Source organism: Oreochromis aureus, linkage group 13 (genome assembly GCF_013358895.1).
Source record: "Oreochromis aureus strain Israel breed Guangdong linkage group 13, ZZ_aureus, whole genome shotgun sequence".
Lineage (NCBI taxonomy): Eukaryota > Metazoa > Chordata > Actinopteri > Cichliformes > Cichlidae > Oreochromis > Oreochromis aureus.
Window position 1 is genome coordinate 1147090 of NC_052954.1, and position 26242 is coordinate 1173331.

The 26242-nt window shown below is 43.0% G+C and overlaps 1 protein-coding gene across 1 annotated transcript; it reads right to left on the reverse strand.

Moving 5' to 3' along the window:
- Nucleotides 1–6036: 6036 nt before the first annotated feature.
- On the reverse strand, nucleotides 6037–25734 carry exo1 (exonuclease 1). The gene is made up of 14 exons (XM_031755010.2): nucleotides 25415–25734; nucleotides 24310–24500; nucleotides 24001–24120; nucleotides 20612–20735; nucleotides 16626–16763; nucleotides 16242–16454; nucleotides 15524–15711; nucleotides 15295–15397; nucleotides 14992–15205; nucleotides 14248–14434; nucleotides 9858–10383; nucleotides 9621–9701; nucleotides 7158–7354; nucleotides 6037–6238 (listed from the first exon to the last, which is right to left on the reverse strand). Exons 2-14 carry the CDS (start codon nucleotides 24468–24470, stop codon nucleotides 6163–6165), a joined length of 2328 nt encoding a protein of 775 aa, XP_031610870.1. The 5' UTR covers nucleotides 24471–24500; nucleotides 25415–25734; the 3' UTR covers nucleotides 6037–6162.
- Nucleotides 25735–26242: the final 508 nt, after the last annotated feature.

The following is a 26242-nucleotide window of genomic DNA, read 5'->3' on the forward strand; positions in this document are numbered from 1 at the left end:
TGCTCATTTGAACAGTAAAAACTGTGTCTTATGTTGTATGTTGCCTAAATTGTATAGGCAGCATATAATTGGTGGAGCACATGTAGACAAGGCCATTATATTTTATTGACTGCATTCCACTGATAGAAAACTGTGTAAGGTTTAAGAATTCACAGTTTAACAAAGGTTATTGGGGTTAAAATAGACAGGTGCTTACAGCAATAACATAGTAAAGGATTACTGATCAGATATTGACTGGATCAGATACCACAGTCATGGTTCAGTTTGAAAAAAACAACAACCCCACCTGACTTTGTTCCCATCCTTATTATTACCACCAGATGTTCTGATAAACATGCTGAGCATGTCTAATGGAGCCACACTCATATATATGGGAGAAACTGTTTTCTTACATCAGTTGATACCACTACTGCTACCACCAACAATAATAATAACAACAATTATTATTATCATCAACATGAGAGCTGAAACAAAGGTAGTGAAGACGAGGAGTGGTGAGAGAGATGGGGTGGGACCTTTCCACTATGGAGCAGCTGCAAAGGTATCGTGGCAGAAATACTGGCTGTGGTGAGATGATCCTGTCCTCCTCAGAGGACCAAGAAACCAGAGCAGGCTGAAGCTGCTGGCTGTACAAGGAAATACTCATTTGGATTTTCAGTTAGTGATGTTCATTGATGTGAGGGCTGGTTTTCTTTGTATTTGATTTTTTTCATTCAAGTTTCATTTAATCACAAAGAAAGTTTAAAGATAAGGTGCAGAGAAGAATATAAAGGGATTAAAATGTCAGTAAATCATCTTTACTTCAATCTCTAAAATCTTTTACACAGTGTGTCACAATGATTGCTCTCAGTTGGACAGCTCCACATGAAGCACTGATGTACCAGTCCCATATCTGCCACTGGCATTAATATCCTTCCATGTGCATGATGGAGGCTCCTGAAGGAGCAGCGGTTTTGTGCTTTTCAGAAATGTAAGAAATACATTGTCAGTAATGGATTTCCCAAAATATGAGACCATATTTGTTTGGATTTCCAGTCAAACGAGCAAAAGGTGACAGTATATAGCAAGCATGCAGGTGTTGAGGGTGCAGGTGCGCAGATGAGGGGGGTGTTGTTTATACATGTCTGTTAGCCGGGGGATGATTCTTCTAGAATCTGGAAAATAGAGGAAAAACACACACTGGTCTTCCATTCATGTTACATTCACTGCCTTTACTTCAGGTTGGAACTTGTGCCGTTTAATGAATACCTGTGGAGCGATGTTGAGCAGACACACACACACACACACACACACACCTCCTGCACTGTTATAGCAGTGCTGGTATTATGTCAGGTGATGTATTGTAGGTTTTGCAGCACAGGATTGCTTTGTGCATGTGGATAGGTACATAGGCATTGTCATTCTGGTTACTGCCTAGCTATGTTATCTGCTGAGTTGTACCCATAGTGAGGAAGGCATGTGGAGTATGTGGAAGAAACTGAGCATTACACACTGCTCTGAGGTAGTACTGAAACGAACACAAACATAGCCTCATTCATTCCAATTACAAAACTCTGTCAAGGGTCACATATTTCAGCCTCATCGGAGCCTACGTAAACTGTGCTGTTGTACTTGAATATAGAACAAATCTATAGGATTGTTCGGGTTGTCGACTTCACTTGGAGTCAGAGTACTAGTCTGACTTTGGTATTATCCAAAAGACCTCAAGTTAAATCACACAGAAACATCCCATTAGGATACGGTACAGTGAAAGAACTGTTACAGGAGTCAGACTAAACTGACAGCCACAGGGAAACACCTCTGAAAAACTCAGGCAGTTATTAGCAATAGACATGTGTGCAAAACAGCCCCAAAAAGCTATGCATCAGAATTCCACTATAGACACTACAAAATTGTAGCTACATGAATGCCTCACAACACGAGGGCAAAACTACACACACGCAGGAGGAAAAGCTGAAGTGCATCATTCACAGTTACCACACAGGAGCAGAAGGAAAAGGTGAGGAGTGGTTTTCGGAAATGGCACGACCCCTGTACATTTCTAATTTATCATACTTCCAATTTGAGTGTATACAGTGGAAATATGACACCAGGTGAAATTAAACTGACTGATGAAGGACCCCCCCCCCCCCGGCTGTGAGGATGTGGTGACTCAGTGGTGAGAAGACTTCCTTCCAGACAAAGTGTCACTAGCAGTTGGAAACAGTGTTGAGTTTTTAACTCTTACCTTAGAAGCACGCTTTTCAAAATTTCCCAGTCAGTTAAAACAATGGCAATAAAACTCTCCACCAAGGCTACATCTGCTCCAAGGCTAAGACTCCAGCATGGCATGACCAAAATATGCTAGATATGTCTAATAGAGGCCTAAACACCAAGAGCTTTATGTGGTTATTACTGGATATGCGAGCACATCCACGATATACAGTAGAAGTCGTGTATTGGAAAATATGCAGCATAACCAATAAATGGAACGTGTGACTGGAAGGCACCTAAAAGAAGCATTAAAGTGGGCTACATAGTAGCCTGTATCATTGTCAGTGTGTGCCATTACCAGTGTGGGACTCACAGATTTGCATGATAGTGATCAAAGTGTAGGTGTGCAGAGAGGAGCTGTGAAATGTTCCATTAAGCTCATATGGTGTGATATGAATGCTGTATACTAATAATATAGAGGATAGAAGAAGCGTAAATGTGGTCAATGTAAATGTCTTTTTTGTAAATCAGTTCTAGCTTTTTGTGACTGTTTGCCTGTTTACCAAACAGCTGAAACTTCATAACAATCCCAGGACACATGTATATAGCATGTACACAGTAAATATAATATAATGGTGCATTTATTCTTCTGTGATTGATCAGGAATTGTCTCAGTGCTGATAGTTTCTGCACATGTCATGTGTTTGAAGGGGAATGCGGTGACACTGCAGTCTCAGCATACCGTTGTTCAGATACATTTTAGTTCTTACTGTTTCAGATTTACATGTGTGACACACAGGATACACAAAATGTCTTCAATACAGACATTCATTCAGAAAGTTCTCTGGACTGTCAACATTTCCTCAGGTTTGACATCAAGCATTTCGATGTTGGCAGTAAGCTTCACAGCTTTGCACATTCACGTCAGAACGTTTTCTAGGATCAGAGGTCAAATAATGTTGGATTTCCCTGAACCTGCAGCCTTATCACAGGCATGTCAGACTCAAGTCTCACAGAGCAGTGTTCTCTGATTTGATTGGAAGAGCAGAAGTCCTTTTAACTATAGTTTAACTACATTTTCTGTAACATATAATTACATTTAGAACTGAATGAACATAAACCTGTTTTAGATGCACGATATTTTTCAAAATATTCTTTAAGATGAAAAGTTCCAGGTATTCCTCATAAAACATGTTTGTGACATGAGGCCATTTGCACTTTTATTTATTTTTTTATTAATCAAAAAAAAGAAGCAGTTTTTGTATCACTACCCCACTCTTCCACAAGTGGGATCAAAAATGACCCCAAGCAGTTCCTTTGGAATTTTCTATGAACCTTTAATCCTGAGCAACCCTGACTGTCCCACTTACACATCTGATGTCAGCAGCCTCACCACCCAGGACGTCATTTTTACACAGCAACAAGCATGTAAGTATGTTTATCAACTTATTTTTCATTGTGAGATTATGAAGTGTGATCAAATTAGTGATCAAATGTGTGAAATGTCTGATCAGATTAGTCTACTTTTGTATTTAGGTAGCTAACACAGTATTGTGTTAGCTAATAGATGGATGAAGAGCCCATCGGAGGCATTGACTCAGAATCTGACATCTCAGATGTAGAGGACCCAGACTATTGTTCCCCCCACTGAACGAGGCCAGTGTGACACAGAGGAGTCCTCTGATGAGGAAATGGACATTGTGTCCACCAGAATGAGCTGTGAGGGCTCTTACTGGGCAGAGTTATAGTGAATAGTCCCGGCCAGGGCCTGCACCTGGGATTAGTACTGTCTTCCCAATAGATGCATGGAAGCTGTTCATGTCTGATAATATAATAGGAGAGGTGCTGACGTGCACAAACATGGAGGCACGAAGAGTAGCCACAGACACGGGAAAAGAGTGGAAAAGCAACACACAATGAGCTCATGGCCTTCACTGGATTGACCATTCTTGCAGGAAGTGAGAAGAACTGGGATGTACCAGTCGGTGTGCTTTTTGGGAGTCCTCTGCATAACCCATGGTACAAGGCCACTATGTCAATTGAAAGACTAGAAGAAATTTGCTGTTTCTTGCGCTTTGATGATGAGAGGACCAGAGCCTACCGACTGAAAACAGACCACATGGCAGCTTTCCGCTACATATGGGAGCTGTTCCTGGTCAACTGCTGGCAGAAATTCTTCCCCAGTGATTGTGTTACAGAGGAACAACAACTTGTGCCTTTCAGAGGGAAGACCCAGCTTCTGCAGTATATGCTAAGCAAGCTCACCAAGTATATGAATGTATCATCTTAACCAAAACGAGAGAAATGTCTTTAGTTTATTGCAAAAATGCATTGATTTTATTTGATCATTTTTGACCGCACCCATGGAAGAGTGTAGGTATTGGTAGGTTGTGCATCCAAGAGTTAACAGCAAAAGCTACATTTTCTGGTAGGCATGCATGCATGTTCCCAGTTAAAGCCAACCAGTAATCTAATGCCATCTTGAACCAATATACCAAGAAATAATGTTCACTCCTTTTATAATTGCAGCAATCAACTGCAGGTGCAAAGCAAACAAAGGAAACAGAATTAAACTGTAACTTCAGTCTACGCAGTGAGGCGAATGGGCCCTTGTGCAATAATGAGTCAGGCTTAAGAGGCCACTGAAGCATGTGTGGTATCTGGATCTGCTCAGGCATTCTGCCCTGCAGCAACACCGTTGGAATGACTAATGTAATAAAATTCACTATGTGCCCATCTATCTTCTTTGACAAACATGTACAGTGTGGCAACCACTGCTGTGATTAGAGATAAAGTTCATGAGCAAGAATGTCAACCTGCTCTGCAGCTTTGTCCTCTTCATTAAAAAGCAGTCCAAGTCCCAATCATTTAAAACAAACAAACAAATGGTATTGAGTTTTCTGCCTTAGATGATTAGATGTCCCTTCAAATAGGGGACATTTCAAGGGTTTGCATAAACAAAAAAATCTTGTTACCAATAACATTTGCTCTGAAGAGAAAACCTCAGTAGGCACATTAAAAATCATCTAAAAGCATTTCTGGCTGTTTTAAAAGCCACATGTACTGGAGTCTACTGCAGTAAAGACATCATGCAGTATGTAACAGCAAGAGTCAGTGTTACAAGCTAAAGTCTGTGCAGTCTATGTTAACGGAAGAACCCTCCAAGTGCTGCCAACAGCATAATCCAAGGATCTTTACACTAAAACTAAACATTTCAAGGTGCTGTGTGGTAACATGACAGGATTACATTTTACATATACATGGATTTAAACTGAAATGTGAAAAAATGGACATAAACACAATAATGTCATTGTGACATCATTGTCAAAGTGGTATGTTTTTTATTGTACTGGAAGAAAGAAAATAAGTAATTCAGACATATACGCAGACATGAATGAAAACTGCCGGCAAATTCATCAACAGTGAGCTAAGGCAGGAGTGTCCACCGCCAGGCCTCAAGGGCTGCTGTCCTGCAGGTTTTACATCTGGGTCAGCACACCTGAATCGCATGAGTTCATTTAGCCATATGAATCAGCTGTGTTGGATCAGGGACACAACTAAAACCTGCAGGACACCGGCCCTCGAGGTGGACATCTCTGCTCTATACAAAAAGACACACACTTAACAGCTAATGCTACACTGCTAGCCTGTGCAGTGCGAGTGTACCTCAGAAACCAGCAGTTTTAATGCCACATTCCTCAGCTTGCGTGTTGTGCATTTCAGCACACACACAACTACGCTTTCTACATTTTTTAAAAGCATGTCACCTTAATACGTGATGTGCTTGTAGTGCTGAAGGCAGATAAGAGTAAAGAAGGGGAGGCATGTTAGAAAACTCCAGACTACACAGGGAGACGGTTTCTTTATTTAAAACTCTACAGTAAATACAGGTACATACACGGTATGTTTAAAAGCTTCGCTCCACCGAGCATTCAGCACCGAGTGAAACATGCAGTCGTGTGCTGACGTTCAGCTGGACAGCACATTGTCTTTAACTGGAGACATGGGCTCTTTTTTCTGACAGCCAATCATCTTCTGGGCATCTCTGAAAACACAAGAGTAGAAGTGTTTACGGCTCTTCCATTAAATAATACTCATCACAGGCATACTATGTCTATGCTGTTGAGAAGCTATGAGCTAAAAATGCTCCCAGTTTCCTTTTGACAGCATCTTTTAACAATGTGAAAAATGTGGTCTCAGAAATATTCTACAGCAACATGTTTCTGAGTAACAACAGGAAGAAAAGCTGGAATAGTTACTGGTGCTGCTCGAAACCTTAAAAACCTTGGATGGCTTTGAAGCCATTGAATCATTTTTGACGTTAATTAACTGAGACATTAACTTTTGATTAGATAAACCTGGTAACAATGGAGCTAGATAACAAGCTCAAAGTGTACTGAGAGCAGTGTTTGGTTAAAAGGAGCCTACAGTTTCTCTGAGTAATCAATGAGACCAGAAAAGTTCTACAAAGACAGAAAAGCGTCTGTTTGGGTTTAATTTGTAACATTAACCAAACTTGTTGGCTGTTGGTTTACTGCAGCAGTGGATCAACTGCAGTTCACACTTTTACCTGACTTAATTTTTTTATTTGATTTATTTTATTCTATTGTATATAGTATGTTGTTCTTTTTCCATTGGGTTTCCTCATTTTTGCTGCTGTAACTCATCACTGTCCACTTTGTGCTGCCCCACGTGTGGGACTAATAAAGGTTTATCTTACATCATGATTTCAGTCTTCTGAGTTAATAAGCACCGCTCAGTACAAAAAGAAAAATAACAATTTTATATATTGACTCTTTAGAGCTAACGTGGATGTTCTGGAAGGTCAGAGGTTGACCATGTCAAAAGTACTACCAGCTTGTGTATTACACAGTTCATGCTTACTAAACCCAGGACCTTTAATGGTGGTGGTGATGGACTATGATTGTTGTGACTTCTGTCACTGGAGTATTTCTCCCAATTACTTTTTAAAGCTGAAGTTCCTCCAGAGGCTGCTGATGGTGGCCTGGACACCAGGGTTGTTTTCATTATTCACTGAGGGGAATTTCTTGCCCGGATTCAAAGACCTCTTCCTCAGTCCGCTGACCCTCGCTGGGCCCAGTGTTCGCACTCTTGCCGTTTGACTCTGGCTGCTGGACTTTGGTTTTGGCAGACCTGAAACCTGGAAAGAGACAGATCATGTGCATGAAGACACAGGAAACAGAGGTGAAGAGGTAGGGGATTCTTTTTGGTTTAAAACATGGTGTCTTAATATGTAAGGAAACTGCAGTTATTTATTTCATGGTAACACTGTCTTTGTTTCCATTGTGAGATTCATGCTGTCCAGACAATACAAAAGACCGATGACAAGAAGAACAGCGTTGGAGCAAACCAGTCATTGGACTGCAACACAGTTCAGAGCCATTTCAGGTGACAACACCAGGTGACTGACATGATGAATGAAGAAATGAATCAGTCAATGTCGAGCTCAGAGCGGAGAGGATTATTCTGCACAAGTTGAGGTTTTCATGCACACTGAAATCCCAGTTAGAGTTTTTGAGCATTTTTACAGTCATTCATTCATCAACATGTAAGAGGTGATCATGTCTTGGATCAATACTATTTAAAAATAGTAAAGAGTAGAATAAAATCTATAAACTGTGGGTGTGGACATGGATGCAGCAGTCAGCCCAGAAACATTTATTGTACATTACTGTATCGACCGCTGTTGAAATCATAACACTCATCCATATAAAGCTTTAGACACACTGACACTGATCGCTGATCAATCCTTTGTGGCGCTCTCACCCACTCCATGAAGCTCTCCACACGCTGTCCTTGAGCCAATCTGAAGGCCACATGTTTGGAGGTCTGTAGTGATTGGCTCTGCAGAAAGTCTCCCACCTTGGTGCACTGTGAGCCTCCACAAAGCCGCTCTGTGCTTCTGCGTGGCCTAGCAGTCGTCCCCAATCGATTTCACTAACCTTAATCACTCCTGTGGAGGGATGTTCTGGCTCTCAGTGTCACGCTGGAACATTTGTACACGACCAGTTTTCGGTGTTCTGGCTGAGAAAAGGAGATTGTCGTCCAGGATTTTAACAGTACCCTCCATGCTTGACTGTAGGGATGGTGCTCTTTGGACCATACTCAGCATTTTTCTTTCTCCAAACACAACAGACGGAGCTGATGTCAATTATGGCTTCATCAGGCTGCAGCAGTTTCCTTCAAGCATTCTCTGAATCATTTAGATATTCACTGTGAGCTAACAATTGTGTTGTGCTCCCAGCTCCTTTCAGGTTAACATTGCAGTCTAGGTTTTGATTGGTCCATCACCGTTCTCATGATCATCTTCAGCCTGTGAGGAAAGATCTAGCATGGACTTCCACACTGATTGTATATACATATCACAAGCTGAGGTCATGCAACGTGTGTGAGCCAGACTTCCTGCTGGGTTGTAATCAAACACTTATTTCTCTATGATATGGGACTTATTTCCCCTACTGTAACTGACTAGTCAAAAGCTTCAGGTGTTACAGAAGAATGCAAACAAAATGGAAAACCAATTCCTTGGTCCAAATAAATAATTTAGGTATTAATACAAAACAAAATCAAGAAGAAAAATCGATACCTCATCACTTTCTTTTGCATAGATTCGTTAAATTCTCGGGGAGCAACACCACAAATGGATGAACAAAAAAACGAAACATCAAAATTCTGGCGGCTGCTGCGAATTTCAAAAATCCTACGTCACCTCGGTCTCAAGTAACCGCAGTGACAGCGTTTTCAGAAAACCCTGATTTAGACCTGAGGTCACGGTCAGTGGGATTCAGACTTGACCGAGACCTTTAAGCTGTTGCATCTTTGGTATTTCTGTCATATGGCATGCTCTGGGACAATGCAAAGCACGCACATTGCATTGTGCAGATGAACTGTCAACTGTGCAAGAATGGCAGTTTGAGATTATACAAATGATTTGTGGTGTGACTTCCTTTGTGGAAACATGAGGCAGTTGGCAGTGTGTACGACTCTGCCTCCGTGTTTGACTTTAAATAGCCAAAATCTGTCCACAAATCCTTCAGACGTTCCTTTTTAACAGCGTTCTTTTCAGCCGCTACCTTTGGGCTGTCTTATTTCATAACACATTGGTTTTCATCTTCTCTTGTATCTCACACACACTCCTAATGTACTGGTGTGTACGGCTGACTCATTGGCATTGGCCCTTTGTGCCATCTGTGACAACATTCACTGCCTGACTTCAACCAACACTATGTCGACACCAACAAACAACAATTTAAACAGTTCTACAACAAACATGCCAATCGACACATAAGAAAACCACACGTGTTGGACGGTGTTGAGCAAACTAAGAGTGCGTTCCTACAGAACATTTGACTCAGCTGTGATTAAACCCAAAGCCTGTACAATGCTGGATTCTGGTTCAAACTCACCTTAGTTCTCGGCATGCCAGGTTTCACCTTTGCTTCTGCTGAGTGTGTGGGACTGTGCTCTATCTCTGAATCTTTTATTTCCTAAGGAAGCAGACAAAGTCAGACACAAAAAACAAAGTTGTGAAACCAGAAAACCTTTCTATGCAACTACTCAACAGAAATGAAACTGTGATGACGCTGACCCAACCACAAGGGACAAACAGCATTTGTAAAACGGGGAGATTTACAGCAACTTACAGAAGCAGCATCCTCCTGGTAGGAGGAGGGGAAGCTGTAGGTGGGGGCTTCCTCTTTATGGAAGGAAGTGAGGTAAGGCTGCGACTGGGAGAAATAAGCGCTGTCCTGGGAGGGAGGGGAGTCTGAGAGCTCATCCTTCTCCTCTGATTTCCTGTCCTGGGAGAAGGGCTCTGGAAGAACCGCATCTCCAGAGGGTCTGCTGATCTTTGGTGGAGATGAAGAGCTTTCCTTTTTATACTGAAACTGCTGCAGCGCAGACAAGCTTGAGGTGGACAATGGTGTGGTGGACTGTTCAGTTGAGGGGCCGTCTGACCAGCGGAATAGGCTGAGGCCACGACTGGCTGAACTGGTGGTACTAGGTGATGGAGATGGCTTGATGGTTTCCAGAGACGGGCCATCTGAACTCTCGCTGTCACAGTTGTGAATGCTGGCCGAGGACTTCTGAGTGGGACTGACAGCTGTGGGGTCCTCCGGGGAGCAATCCTGAACGCTCCGACTCGGTGCTGAACTGGAACTGCTGAAGAATCTACACATGGAAGATGGTCACATTCAAGTTGAGGGTGATAGTAAACAAATATTAGTGGAGCATTATTTTGGTTGAGTTACAGCACTTGGTTTAAAGCAATATTTAAAACCTTTAAGACATACAGCCAATTTCATTTGTCTCAAAGTTCAAAAAAGACCAAAATGACTCAAACATGTGTCAAGCACACATCTTATTCAGTTTATAGTTTATTTCTGAGCTTCAGAATAGGTTTTCTTTCCACTCATTTGAGGCATTAATCAGAATTAATATCCTACTCCCTTTTTGTTGCCTTGAATAACAACATGTCCTTCATTCATGAGTTTTTAGTATCTCACAGAATCACAGGACTTTCAGCCTACCCTGATTCTAATATGAACCAAGTCTTGATCTTATCCATTTCTGTCACTGACAATGACATGAGTTATTTGCCACACATCTGTGTTCTACAAGGGTCCAATTTTGTGCCTTTACCTTCATGTATCTACAAGTGAAATCCATGTCAGCCGAGTCCCTCTGCTGGCCTGTAACTAAACTCACAGCACACATCTCACTTGTACAAAATTAAAATCTAATAATATCCCATTTTGTAATTGAAAAGAAAAACATTGCTGACATAGCATTATCACATTTGGTTATGACTTCATAACCTGGCATAATTAAGATGCTGTGACTATAATGATCTGCAGAGGCACAAGTGTTATCAGCAGTGCTGCCCAGACTACACAAGACAATAGACACCCAGGTCGAGTTCATTCTCCACCTCTGCTAGAGCTCTCCTCCAGCTGCAGAGTGGACTCCTGGGGAGCAAAGACCTCCCCGCCAGAGAGTTTACACCAGGTTGAAAACCACTGGTTACGCTCAAGGACAGGAAGGCCAGATATGAATTTGTCAAAAACTGTCTAAAAGAACCTGCCCAGTTCTAGAACTGGGCTCTGGTGTCCATCAGTGGCCTTTAAGCAGATTTTCATTGTTTAAACCAGCGGTCTACAATCTGTTTTGCTCCACTGACCGGTTTAAGGTCAGACAATATTTTCACAGACCGGCCTTTAAGGTGTGGCGGATAAATACAACAAAATAAATGAGACGACTGAGACAAAAACTGTGGATGTTTTAAATATAATAATAAACAAATTCATTGTGTAACTTTATTAGCAGCGTCCTCCTGAAATACACCAACAACATTGAGAGTAACATCCTCCTCTCTTAATGCTCTCTGGTCGCTATGGAAACACGTAAATATTTCTTTCAAAATAAGACACACAACTACAACACGGGAAAGACCCCGGGAAACCGAGTTAACGATAGAAACCCTGAAAACCATAAATTTACTCAAGCCTCAACTCTCGGGGCCTGGGGGTTGGGGACCGCTGGTTTAGCAATATCAAATAGAAAATGTATTATTTCAACTTATTTGCTAATGAATCAAAACATGTTTTCCCATATGTTCATATGTTTATATGTTTTCCACTAGTTCATGCATTCATTACTTCCAGGCTGGACTACTGTAATTCATTATTATCAGGATGTCCTAAAATCTCCCTGAAAAGCCTTCAGCTGATCCAAAATGCTGCAGCAAGAGTCCTGACAGGGACTAGAAAGAGAGAGCATATTTCTCCTGTTTTGGCTTCCCTTCATTGGCTTCCTGTTAAATCCAGAATTGAATTCAAAATCCTGCTCCTCACATACAAGGTCTTAAATAATCAGGCCCCATCTTATCTTAATGACCTTGTAGTACCATATCACCCTATTAGAGCACTTCGCTCTCGCACTGCAGGCCTACTTGTTGTTCCTAGAGTATTTAAAAGTAGAATGGGAGGCAGAGCCTTCAGTTTTCAGGCCCCTCTTCTGTGGAACCAGCTTCCAGTTTGGATTCAGGAGACAGACACTATCTCTACTTTCAAGATTAGGCTTCAAACTTTCCTTTTTGCTAAAGCATATAGTTAGGGCTGGACCAGGTGACCCTGAATCCTCCCTTAGTTATGCTGCAATAGACGTAGGCTGCCGGGGATTCCCATGATGCACTGAGTTTTTCCTTTCCAGTCACCTTTCTCACTCACTATGTGTTAATAGACCTCTCTGCATCGAATCATATCTGTTATTAATCTCTGTCTCTCTTCCACAGCATGTCTTTATCCTGTCTTCCTTCTTTCACCCCAACCAATCACAGCAGATGGCCCCGCCCCTCCCTGAGCCTGGTTCTGCCGGAGGTTTCTTCCTGTTAAAAGGGAGTTTTTCCTTCCCACTGTCGCCAAAGTGCTTGCTCATAGGGGGTCATATGATTGTTGGGTTTTTCTCTGTATGTATTATTGTAGAGTCTACTTTACAGTATAAAGCACCTTGAGGCGACTGTTGTTGTGATTTGGCGCTATATAAATAACATTGAATTGAATTGAATACAGGGTTACTCATCACCACCATATTGAATTACATTTCTAGCTGGACTTCAGGAGGCCCCTGCCAGGACCAAGCATCAGGCAGCCTTTTGTTTTGGGGGTTTCCTTCCTTTAGTCGTGGGCTAAAACTTATAAATTGTTTACTGTTGCTTTTTAGCCTGCTGTGTGAGTTTACATTTTTTACACATTTAACAACAGGGGAGGGGTGGAGCAGTGAGTTCAGGGTAGAGCTGGGCGATAAAACGATAACGATATGTATTGCGAAATAACTTTTTCTCGATAGAAAAATTAAACTATTGCGATAGGCCTCATCTCTCTTGTCCTCTTAAAAAAAAAAAAAAAAGAAAAGAACAGCCAATCAAAATTAAGTAGCACAGAGCCGAACCAATCACAGCCGCAGCGTCACGTCATGTGACTTGTTACGTACAGCACAAGCACCAAGGCGCACATGTGTATTTGTTTTTGCAGCCGTGCAGCCCGGGTAACGAAGGAAATGAGTTTGCCGACTAGAGAAAAATCAACCGAGAGCGTGAGCGAAGGTTACCGAAGAAAAAAACGATGATGGTTCCAATGCCGGAGAGCTTGTCGAACGGAAGGGCCACAGAAGTTCCGTAGTGTGAAGGTATTTCGGCTATTTCAAGTCTGACCAAAAACAGAGTAGCGCGCACTGTAAATTGTGCCGAAAGCAAGTCTGGAAATACAATAAAGCGGTGCATGCTCAGTCTCTGACTGAAAGCGCTGATTCGTCATTCGGCTTTTGTCAGACTAAAGTAACTGTTAAAACTGTTTGAAAAGCTAAGCTATACAACAAGGAGAGATTGAGAATTTCCTTTTAGTTCTCAGTTTATTTGATATTGACAAAAGTTAGTCAATTTTGTCTGTTCTTCTGTAAAACGACCTAAGATTTATTTTTAGAATTAATATTTTGTTTCTAAGTGGAATTGATAATTTAATCTGTTTTGTTTGTTCTATTTTGAAACTTAAACGCTTTAGCGGCTGCCTTTTGTGTAGTTTGCAATATTTGCCTTTATTTATCTGAAACTGAAGTCTCATGTTCCTTAAGTACATCTACCCTGTTGAACTTATTATGGGAAATAAATATTTAAATCAAAACAAGCTGCTAATTATTTCACATTTTACTTGTGAGCAACGGCACATTTAAATCTTACAAATATAGTTATTTGGCTTATATCGTGATATATATCGTTATCGCCTGAAATGAAAAACACATATCGTGATATGAAAAAATCTTATATCGCCCAGCTCTAGTTCAGGGGTCATGTCAGGTCTAATAATGCCTCCAGGGCCGACCAGAGAGCTGTGTGGTGTGTGCTGGGCAGCAGGAAGCAGCAGGAAAACTACATGTATTAAGAATGTCGGACAACACTGCAAACAAACATTGTTCAGTCTTCCAGCGCTGTGTGCATCGAGTCCTTTCAGTTACACAGTGTTAGAATTAGGGTCGTGTTACCTGCTGCGTGTGACCTGGCCATCCTCCTCAGCTTCCTGGTTCCTCCTCTGCAGGACAGTGGCAAATATATTGCGTGACCGGGGCAGGCTTGTTACTGTGGGCTTGTCTGCTGGCTGGTCTGACCTGGAGCGCTTTGGGCTGGATGAAGAGTACTCCTGCAGCACATCCTGGTCCGATATACTCGAGTCTACAAGAGGGTAGAGATAAAAAAATAAAATAAAATAAAAAACAAATAAAACCCTTAAATGATGACCCATTTATTTATTTTTTAATTTGCTCTTTTGTCTTTTTTTTTTTTTGTCCTTCTCTGAATCTAAATTTCAAGAAGTCACAACTACTCTGAATTCAAGCTGCTAATTTTCCTGATTTGCATTTTTCTTGTTAAGCCACACATCTAGCTTCCCACCTCTGAAAGCCATTGTTCATTCTAACTCTATCTAGAAAGGGCAGATAATATTTGATCTGCTGAAATCTGCCTAATTAAACCAACTTCAGGCTCTGTGTCAACAAAACTGTCCAAACAAATGTACAACATTAACATGGATATCAGTAAAGCTGCACGGTTGAATGTAGAACAATAGTGTAATGTTTAGTATTTCTACATGAAAATACCTTCGTGCTAATTGTTTCAGTTATGCTTCACATACTGAAACGCGGTAAATAAAAAGAAGCATGAAGCGTAGATACAGATTTCTACTTTGTTACATTCCACTACCCAACATGAGCACAGCATGAAGATCTCACCCTCTCCGGGCCTCTTCACCTGCAGCTCTCTGCAGGGTAGCCTTAGGCCATCCAGGTTGATGACTCTCTTCTTCCCCCTGGTGGAGAGAGGCCTATCTGGAGAGGTTGGGAGCTGGGCAGGTGCCGCAGAGGCTGGTGTAAAGCCTCTGCTCCAAATACTCGGCCCTGTGGAGCCCGGTGAGTAGCTCCAGCTGTGACTGCGGCCTTTGCATTGCTGAAATTAGGTTTGGAAAGTTGTTCTATATTAAAAAACACACTTTATTTTGAGAATCATAACACCTTTGACTGACCATGATCCAATACCTGTGGAATAGGTTTGTCTGGGCTGAAGTCATCTATCCTCTCCATGGTGTTGATGTCAAGGTTTCCCAAGGCCATCTGCAAGCCCTTATCATCTCCTAAATGACTGAATTCACCATCAAGGACAAAATACTGGGCAGGCCAAGGCAAGCAACTTACATTAGTCACCTTTCTAAGTCAAACATGAGTCGAGATAAGAGCAGATCAGATGTGTTACAGGACATGAGGATACAGTCCAGCATAGCTCAGGGTGGCTGGGTCAATGTGCTCTGGGTATGGGTTGAGGGGCACGACCTTCCTCCTGACAGGATCAAAAACCAGCTGATAGAGAAAGGTGTTATTGGCTCTGACAAATCCCTCGATGTACTGTTCGGGAACGACGAGACTCATCTTCAGGTACTGGCCCATCTTTCTGATTACCTGACAGGAAGAAGAGCAGTCTATCAGTGCTAACAAACAACGACAAAAACATTCAGGATTTTATTTGTCAACAATCAACATGTGATCAAAAATAACTGTTGTTGTCACTAGTTAAGAGTGTGTATAGCACAACTACAGCATCTTAGAGGTGGGGTGGACAGGGTTCATTTCACTCTCAATTCATTTTGTTTATATATTTGATTTCTAATTCACAAGAGTCAGAACAATTGCCTTGAGGCACTTTATAGTATAAGCTAAAGATGACAAAGTAAACCCCGACAATCACACAACCTCCTCTGTGAGGCAAGCACCTAGCAGGAAGCAAAGACTTCCTTCTAACAGGAGGAAAGCTCCGCTCTCCGGCAGCCATGTGCCACAGCTACTTGGCTGTGAGGGACAAGAAAAGACAGCTGAAGAGACACATGATTTTCTTATAGGTAGGATTATTGTATATATTGTAAATGACCAAGCAGACACTATGATCAATAAAATATCTAAATGGATAGCTTCATGGTTTGGGCCTCTCCTACCCTCAGTATATCAGGGTCTTTGGCAAGCTGCAGCAGCTTGCAGGCTTTGCCCAGACCAATGCCATGCAGAGAGGCAAGATAGTCACAGCCAGAGAGGATGCACATGTAGCGGAACTTTTCCTCTGTGAAAACATTCCCCAAGGATCGGCAGCGGCCGAGGTTGCTTTGGTCTATCTCCAGGCCGTTGCCCTGCTTGTCCATCTTGAGAATCACCTGTGAATGAAAAGAAAAAAGACAGACTCATCTTAACACAGCCCTGTTTGCTCCTGCTAATTAGAGACATAAGACTAGGTTTAAAATGAATTCATTCTTCACTGATATACAGTGTTGCATATAGAATAGAGACAGCATGCAGCTGGAAATGCATCTCCTGAGTTTAGATACCTTTTTGCACCCAAATGCCAGCAAGTCAGAGTCCTCTGTGATGACTGCCTGGGCCAAACCAGATTTACTGAGGTAAGCCAGCTGAGCATCAGCTTCATACGGAGCCACAACACAGTCCACGCCTCTCGCCCGTGCAGCCTGGTTCAAGAACACACAAAAACAAGCCCTTCTTCACCTTTACATGACAATTTTTAAAACATCCATCCATCCATCCATCCTCATCCGCTTTATCCGAAGTCGGGTCGCGGGGGCAGCAGCCTAAGCAGAGAAGCCCAGACCTCCCTCTCCCCAGCCACCTCCTCCAGCTCATCCGGGGGAACACCAAGGCGTTCCCAGGCCAGCCGAGAGATATAATCTCTCCAGCGCGTCCTGGGTCTGCCCCTGGGCCTCCTCCCGGTGGGACATGCCCGAACACCTCACCCAGGAGGCGCCCAGGGGCATCCTTGTCAGATGCCCGAACCACCTCAACTGGCTCCTTTCGATGTGGAGGAGCAGCGGCTCTACTCTGAGCCCCTCCCGGATGGCCGAACTTCTCACCCTATCTCTAAGGGAGAGGCCAGCCACCCTTCGGAGGAAGCTCATTTCTGCCGCTTGTATCCGCGATCTCGTTCTTTCGGTCACTACCCACAGCTCGTGGCCATAGGTGAGGGTCGGGACGTAGATCGACCGGTAAATTGAGAGCTTCGCTTTTACACTCAGCTCCCTCTTCACCACGACGGACCGGTGCAGCGTCCGCATCACTGCAGCCGCAGCACCAATCCGTCCTGTCGATCTCCGGCTCCTTCTCCCATCACTCGCGAACAAGACCCCGAGATACTTAAACTCCTCCACTTGGGGCAGGAACTCATCCCGACCCGGAGTGGGCATTCCACCCTTTTCCGGCTGAGAACCATGGCCTCAGATTTGGAGGTGCTGATCCTCATTCCCGCTGCTTCACACTCGGCTGCGAACCGTTCCAGTGCGAGCTGGAGGCCCCCACCTGATGAAGCCATCAGAACCACATCATCCGCAAAAGCAGAGACGAGATTCTGAGGCCACCGGTGAAAGCCCTCCGCCACTTGGCTGCGCCTAGAAATCCTGTCCATAAAATTATGAACAGAATCGGTGATAAAGGGCAGCCCTGGCGGAGCCCATCACCCACCGGAACGAGTCCGACTTATTGCCGGCAATGCGAACCAAACTCTTACAACGGTTGTATAGGGATCGAATGGCCCGTAGCAGTGGGCCAGACACCCCATACTCCCATAACACCTCCCACAGGACACCCGAGGGACACGGTCGAATGCCTTCTCCAAGTCCACAAAACACATGTAGACTGGTTGGGCAAACTCCCATGCACCCTCAAGTATCCTCGAGAGGATAAAGAGCTGGTCCAGTGTTCCGCGACCAGGACGAAAACCGCATTGTTCCTCCTGTATCCGAGGTTCGACTAACGGACGAACTCTCCTTTCCAGCACCCTGGCATAGACTTTCCCAGGAGGCTGAGGAGTGTGATCCCCTGTAGTTGGAACACACCCTCCGGTCTCCCCTCTTAAAGATGGGGACCACCACCCCGGTCTGCCAGTCCAGGGTACTGCCCTGATCTCCACGCAACATTGTAGAGGCGTGTCAACCAGGACAGCCCTACAACGTCCAGAGCCTTCAGGAACTCGGGGCGGACCTCATCAACACCAGGGGCTCTGCCACCGAGGAGTTGTTTAACTGCCACTACTGTCTGCTTGCAACTTAGTGACGTAGCATAAAGATGGCTGTGTATCATGTAGCTCATTTAGCTGCGCACATTTGTTAACATTATCTGCTTGCACTGACTCAGCTTTCACTGAAACATGAATGGTAACCAACTAACTCAGAGGCTGAGAGGCTGCCAGGGTGTTTTTGATGCCCCAAATCATTATTGTCTCTTATCATTAACAGAAATAAGAATAGCTTCTCCGTGAATCGCTACCTTATCGTGGTGGAGGGGTTTGTGTGTCACAGGGATCCCAGGGGCTATGTTGTCTGGGGGCTTTTGCCCCCTGGTAGGGTCTCCCATGGCAAATTGGTCCTGGGTGAGGGACCAGACAAAGAGCGATTCAGAAGACCCGTATGAAAAGAACATCGAGGGAACAGTTTACCCTGCCCGGGATAGGGTTACCGGGCCCCGCCCTGGAGCCAGGCCCGGGAGGGTGCCCGAGGGCGGCGTCTGGTGGCCGGGCCTTAGTCCATGGGGCCCGGCCGGGCACAGCCCGAAGAGGAGACATGGGCCCATCCTCCCGCAGGCCCACCACCCGCAGGAGGCGCCATAGGGGTCGGGTGCAATGTGTGTCGGGCGGTGGCCAGGAGCGGAGGCCCTGGCGGACCGATCCCCGGCTGCCAAGACTGGCAATAGGGACATGGAATTTTTAAAACATAATTTTTGAAAATGCATTTTAGTATTTTCTGCACATGCAAACGGTTTTAGACCACTAAAGTTGTCTTTGTGGAGTGTTTATGGATAAATAAGGAAAGATGGAGACTTTTGTAAAAGGATGACTCATGCACACATGTTCAGTTTGTGATTGGGTGAGAGAGCTAACTTTCTTCACAGAAAGTATAGATTTTATCGCTAATTACGCAACATTAAGCAACCATTTACAGAAGCAGGTGCCGTACATAAGATACGAAGAACTTTATTTATCCTGAGGGAAGTTCTTTCGTCATACACATGCTCAGTGCAGCAAGAGAAACACAGGAATAAAGACATACAACAACATACAATAAGAATTGTAGGATACAGTAGGATAGTGCAAATATAATATCAAAACAAGAGCAAAACAAAGTAACAATATAACTATATCAGGTAAAAACTAACTAGTAGGGTTGCTCGATATAACCATATATATCGGATGACGATTTGAAAACATCTATCGTTTGTTTCGTGGTGTCGCAAAATAAACTGCTTACAGTAATATGTTTTCATGGTTTTGATGGTCACTGTAGTGGCTATATTCATTTCTTAAAGTTCGCTGTTTCTCTTATATTTAAAATAACCACACTACGGACGGACAAGCCACTGTTTTTACACGTTGTCGTTGGCAACAATGACGGTAAACCCAGCGTGTGGCTCCGCCGTCTGCTTGTTTACTTTTCACAATAAAGCTGAAGATCCTGATTTTTCAAGAATAAACTGAAATGATGACAAACAGAAGGACCAGTCAAAACAAATCGAGGGCCTTATTCTTAAACGAGGGGCTGCCTCTGTAGCATGGACATGGTTTGGTTGTGAAAAGTCTGACACGGACCAGAAAACTGTACTCTGCAAATTGTGTTGCAAACCGGTCCCCACCTCAAACACTACAAACCTCTTCTACCACCTACGCAAGAGTCACATGACAGAGTGTGGAGAGAGTTTACGGATGAGAAGCAAAAAGAGCCGTCAGGTGCTCCACATAAACCTCAGACTCCAACGTTAGAACAGGCTTTTCCCCGCAGCACGCTGTGTGATAAACACTCAAAGAAAACGGCGGCTGTTACAACTATTTTCATGCATCGGTCAAAACACTCGACTCCAGCTACACGACACCCAGCTCAAAACACTTCACACAAGTCGAGTTGCCCGAGATTCACAGAATTGACAGAAAATGTAAATTTTTTGTGATATATATCATTATCAGTACGATAAATGTCTTATATCGGGATTTAAAATCTTGGTCATATCGCACAGCCCTAGTAAGCAGACTAACAGGAAATAAATAAGAGGAACAAGAAATAAAGAGGAAAGTAGCTTAAAATGCAGAGAGCATGTCAGACAGGCTGCCATCCGTACAGTCACGGGATCATGAAACTGTGTTAAAATGCTAATCCAGACAAAGATGGCGTCAAACCCCCACGCTGTCACAGAATAAGTTAACACAACAGGTGACAGTGATTACCAGAAGCATAGCAGTAAAGGCACATCGTGCTTCACGAGCACGCCATACGTCACGCTTACAGGGAGATCGAATAGAAGGAGAAGAAAGCGTCCCCACCTTAATCAGGTTATGAGCCATAGCTGGGGTGATGTTAACACAGCGGTTAAAACACTCTCTGGCCTCGGACAGTTTGCCCTCACGGAGCAGCTGTCTGCCTTTTTGAAGGTTGGTTTCTCTGCGCCTGAAAGGTACACAAGTGAAATCAAACTGAGGACATACAACGTGAGGTGGAAAGAAGTGACAGTCATGATTTGAAACCATATGATACGATGCTGTGGTGTCACTGTTAGCTGTAAAGAAAAAATGAGGACAGTCACAGGTACAGCTCAGCTCCCTTGTCAAGGATAACAATGTGGTTTTGGACATCTTTTGCTTCATGATTTTAAAGTATTTGTTTGTGATGGGGATGTGCGCTCATTGCTCGGGAACCTTCACACACACTCTGCTGCTGCTTTGAAATGCAGCGCTTCATCAGTGCGACGGGCCAGTCAGGTGTAAAAAAAAAAAAAAAAAAAAAAAAAAGTCTCAGCAACTCTGAAAGTCCCATATTCCCATATAGGGCTGGGCCATATCATACCGTACACGGTAATACCGGTAAATGTCGGGCAACGTTAGGAAAATGAAATATCGCGATAGAATATGGGTAAAACGCGCATGCGCAGTGCCTTTGTTTACATACGCACATGGCGGCGACGCAGAATGAGAAGAGCGAAAGTGGATCGTTAAATGAAACGGATGAACCAGAACTGGTTTGTAAAAATGCTGCAACTTCAGTGGTGTGGAACTGGTTTAGCTTTCGTCCGTCAGATACACAACAAAGCACTATTTTTGGTAGCGCATGCTAGCGGGCCGTCGTTATTACCGTGCTGTTTGGAAAATACAGCACACTTAAAATCAATGCTTTGATTTTTCTGAAAATCGACCTTATAATCCCGTGGGCCTTATGTATGAATTCTGGTTGTGTTTACTGACCTCGAAACGATTTTATGTACACGGCGCTCGAAAATCTGTCAAATGTTTCAGTACGACTTTGCTAAGCTACGAAGCCGCACCGCTTGATGGATTGTTGGAGCATTACGGCTATCGTAGGCAGGAGCCTCGCGGAGTGATACGTACTGTGCTTCAACATAATATTACCGTATTGTGTGTGTATAACCTCTTGGTAAGTTTTGTGGATATTATACATGGTTATGCTGAGGATATGTCGGCCAGTTTCCACTGGAAATGCCTTTTGGTTAAACTGTCAGTGAGGAATTTGCACTGTTACATTTTTATATAACTTTAATGCACATAAAAAACAGCTGCTTGTTTAAGTGAAAATACATTGATGGGGTTTTTTGCACTAATAAAGTTGTGGAGTTGTAAAGTATTTTGTCTAGTGTCAATTATATCGTCAGTTATATTGTTATCGCAAATTTTCAAATGTATATCGTGATAAATATTTTTGGACATATCGCCCTGCTCTATTCCCATATCCGGATCTAAACCAATGATTTCTGTAGCCCTACACATGTGTGTACATTTAAAAGTGCAGGCGGATAGAGAGAGGTGAGCAGCCTCGGCCCAACAGAGGTGGATGTAGCTGTGGGCAAGGAGAAAAGATGAAAAGAACGATTGATAACTTTTTCGTTAAGGCCTGATCAGTTTGAAATTCATAGCCAGTGCTCTGACACGGAGCTTATGTCTAACACAGGTCCAGAGACGGCATCAGACAATGAGCCACACACGAGTGACTCCGAGCCAGAGCCCACTGAGACTAAAAGGGGGAAGTGTATGTTTGGAAGAGAGCGGCATGACCAGTTTCCCTGGTTAAGGTATGCACTGCATTTACTGTGGTGAGTGTGGAGAGACCACGGCCAGCAATACTGCACTTCTGACTGGTGCTAATATGTTTCCAATTGAAACACTGAAAAAGCACAGTGTATCCAGAAAACGTATCCTGCGATAAAGGCCCAGTGTCCCCTCTCCCCACGGCCTTTCAGCAGCAAACAGGTCGTCAGAGGAGGCCGAGAGGATGATTACGTTTAACATTACCTACAATGTTTCCAAAGATGTTCTCTTCACTATGTTCAAGTCTGAAATAATTCTTCACAAGAAAAATGGCTTGAACGTAAACCCCACGTACGATAATGAAGTCGCGTGTGCTCTGTTTGTAGGTCACGGATACAGTGAAAAGAAAAGAAAAAAAAAAAAACAGGGAAAAAAGGCAAAATTACAGGAGCTGGCCATCTGAGGGGCATGTGACTGCAATGAAGGATAGTCCATAAGATATCGATCATGTTCAGATACTGAGGTGTTCAGTTTGAAGCCTGTGAGACATTTTGAGGTCCTTTTAATTTAAGTTTAAATTTCAGCTCAGTGAAGCATGTCCAGCACTTTTACAGTGACTTATCGTTCTTCTACAAATGTGCTCCAAATAAAGAACTTTGTGTTGACAAGATTGTTAGTTAATCATTTCATTTCAATCAAATCAATATTGTCTGTCTGGACAGCAATATTTGAAAAAAGTGAACATGTAAAACTGTGGTGTTGATTGACACGGTTGAAAAATTTGGGTGCACCTAAGAAAAACAGTGCACCAGTGCAACCGTGGCAACAAGTTAGTCTAGAGCCCTGTGCCACATGCATACACACTCAAACCTGTCTTTGGTTTATATCAGTCACACATTGTAACATTCAGACATTATTATTACACTGACACTGTGTAACTAGTGTCACCAACGGTTGTTTTTACTTTGGTTCTTTACAGATTCAATACAGGAGTCACTCGCTGTATGCACACAGCTGAGAAAAACACAGTTCAGTCAATTTCTGATTTTTTTGTTTTTCAGTATTACTGAGGAATGAAGACAAGAAGGGCTCTAAACAGCCACCATGACGACTGAATGGCGAGTTTTAGGAAAGAACCACGGTTTGGTGTTGTGCTCACAGCTTTGAGCCAATCACCCAGTCCTCCATTCTAAATAATCATTCCTAGAAGCAATTATCACAAACGCATCAGGCATGCTTTCTTAGTGCAATTTGCTATAAATACCACACCACAACTCAAAAATCAGGTTTGCGTGATATATTTGGAACATTTTCGTCCGTAAGAGAAACTCCTACATATGACTTAAGATCAGACAAAAATATCTCATGCAGTCACAAAACTGACGCTGTGCCTCTTTCGAGTGGCTTTACATGAAAACATGATTTTGTGTTGCTCTCAGTAAGACTGCTCCTAGGTGTTCTTTCTTCTTTAAAAGTCCAGCCTTTGTAATGAAGTGTACTGTATTGTATTTTTCTATCCGGATGCATCTCAAATTTGTCATTCGATTCTACTGTAGAAACTATCAGGATCCCAAGAGTTGTGATTGAGGAGTCCACGCAGCAATCTTCTCCCTTCAGGTTAAACTTGTTCAAATGTTTACGTTTACAGCGAGAAGCAAATAAAGGTAGATACTCACTCTCTGCGAGCCTTTTCCACCTCTTGTTTTGAAGGCAGATTGCGTCCATCAAACACCAGTATGGGCTTAACACTGAAGGTCAAGAGCATGTCCACAAATTTCATGCAGTACCACACATACCTGGATGGGGCAAATTCAACACCACTATCAGTTCTGGACTTTAGGCCATTCCTAATCAGAGAACGGCCTCATTCAGAGCACCTTTAGTTCACTTCAGTTTTATTTGCATTGTGCCAAATAATAACAACAGGTAAAGACCCTACAACAACACGGTCGTTTTAATTGATTGAAAATAACACAACTGCTTACTGGTCGGTCGGTTCTCCTTTAGCAAGTTTCTCAGCACACGAGAAAGCTCCTTTATGCAGCCAACAGTAGGTGTCCACAGCTACTGTCTGGCCTTTGTATTTTTTCACGTTGATGGGCTCTGCTGCATCTTTGATGAACTGCAGCAGTCCAGAGATTCCCATTTTCAGCCAGTGATCGGTGCCACGCTGATTCTGAACATAAGAAATCATCAACAGTAAGGGATAAAGAACAAGAGACGGTGCATCCAGCTTGGACACCTTAAACTAAAATGGACTTTGTGGACTAAATAAAGGTTAACAGCACTATGTCACAAATGGAGGTTTCTTCTGATGCATCAATTCCAAAATCCTGGGTCGATACAGATTTGCTTCTTGATAATTCTGTTTGCTTTCTTTTCAGCTCTTCATTTTTCCGTGACATTTTGCCAGTGTAAAACTGATGGGACACTACAGATTAAAAAAATAAAATAAAATCAGCCATCTGTCAGTGTCAGTCAACAGATTCTACCCATACTCAGCTGATATATCAGTGCATCCAAAAATATCCCCCAAACCTACAGTGACTATTTTGCTACCTACTATTTCACTTGAGAATTGTTTTAAGGCTTCAGATTTACTTTCCCTTTTGCTAATGTTAAAGCCACGTGCACAGTAAACCGGATTTAGATTTAAATGTCACACGTTGTTTTATTTTTTTAAACTAGCTTTAGCTATAAAGTTGTCACACTTGTATCGTATAAATACGATACAATGCAGTGGTAAACACCGTTCAGCGGCGTTAACACATTCCTATATCTACCTATCAGTTCATTCATGAGCACGTGTGCATTTAGTTCATGTTTATCTGATAATTTGAGCTGCTCGATTCCCGCTGAGTAACAATATCAAGTCAGCGCAGACGTTTCTCCTTTGAATGCACTCAACAGATTAACAGTGGTGAAAATCACACTGGAGACGCCTTGTTATCTTTAAAAAGTAGCTGGTCGGGAACAGGACAAAACTGGACAGTTTCTTGGCCCTACAACTGATGTCAGCGTACATTCTCCTCATACGAGGAGCAAAAGCAGCTTAACGTAATTTGACTAACGGTTAAAAGTTAAACTTACCCTTTTCTTGAAATTAGCGACACAAACGGAGCCCTCGGCGACAGAAAACTAGAGGGAGTTTGGTTTTAGCGGCAAAAGAAGGATTTCAGTAAGAGATGTTGCTATTGGCTAAGAGGCAGGGAACGTAATAGAAAGGGGAGTGTGCTTCAAAACATCACCGGCGTGACGCTACGATGTGTCCATAGGGCTGCTGTAACGACCCGTATCTTATTGATGTGGGTGCAACTGAAATCTTCCACATTAGTTGCGGCTGTGGGAACACCGCCAGAGATTCAACGACATGCCATTGGCTCCATGTTTCTGCCCCGTTACACAGTTTACCCGCCACTTTGCGAAACGAAGTACGCCGGTACAAAGTTGCCTGTAATCCTGTAATACTGCAGTTCCTCCAAGGGCCACTAGAGGCTGGATCCAAAAGTCTTTTGGCAAAAGCGAAGAAGTCATGTTCAAATGCATCTGTGAATTTTGGTTTCTGTCTTGAACCAAAATGCATGTGTAAATTCATTTGCAATAATAATAATAATAATAATAATAATAATAATAATAGTAATATATCTGGTAGCAAAATATCTCCCATACCAAGCTGAAAAAGAATCACGTAAAAGTGTGCACTGCAGGCAAGTGTAAGCAGATCACACTCAGCTGGATGTAGATGAGAGCCACATGGGATCTATGATCTATGATCTGGCTGTAGAGGACCTGTGATCAAAACACACTGAACTCTACTTTGCACAAAATACACTCAGGCTTTGCAGTACTTGGGGCAGTGTTCTTTTTTTTTTCAAATTAACAACATTTTGTTCTGATGGATTTTCATAGCCCTAATGT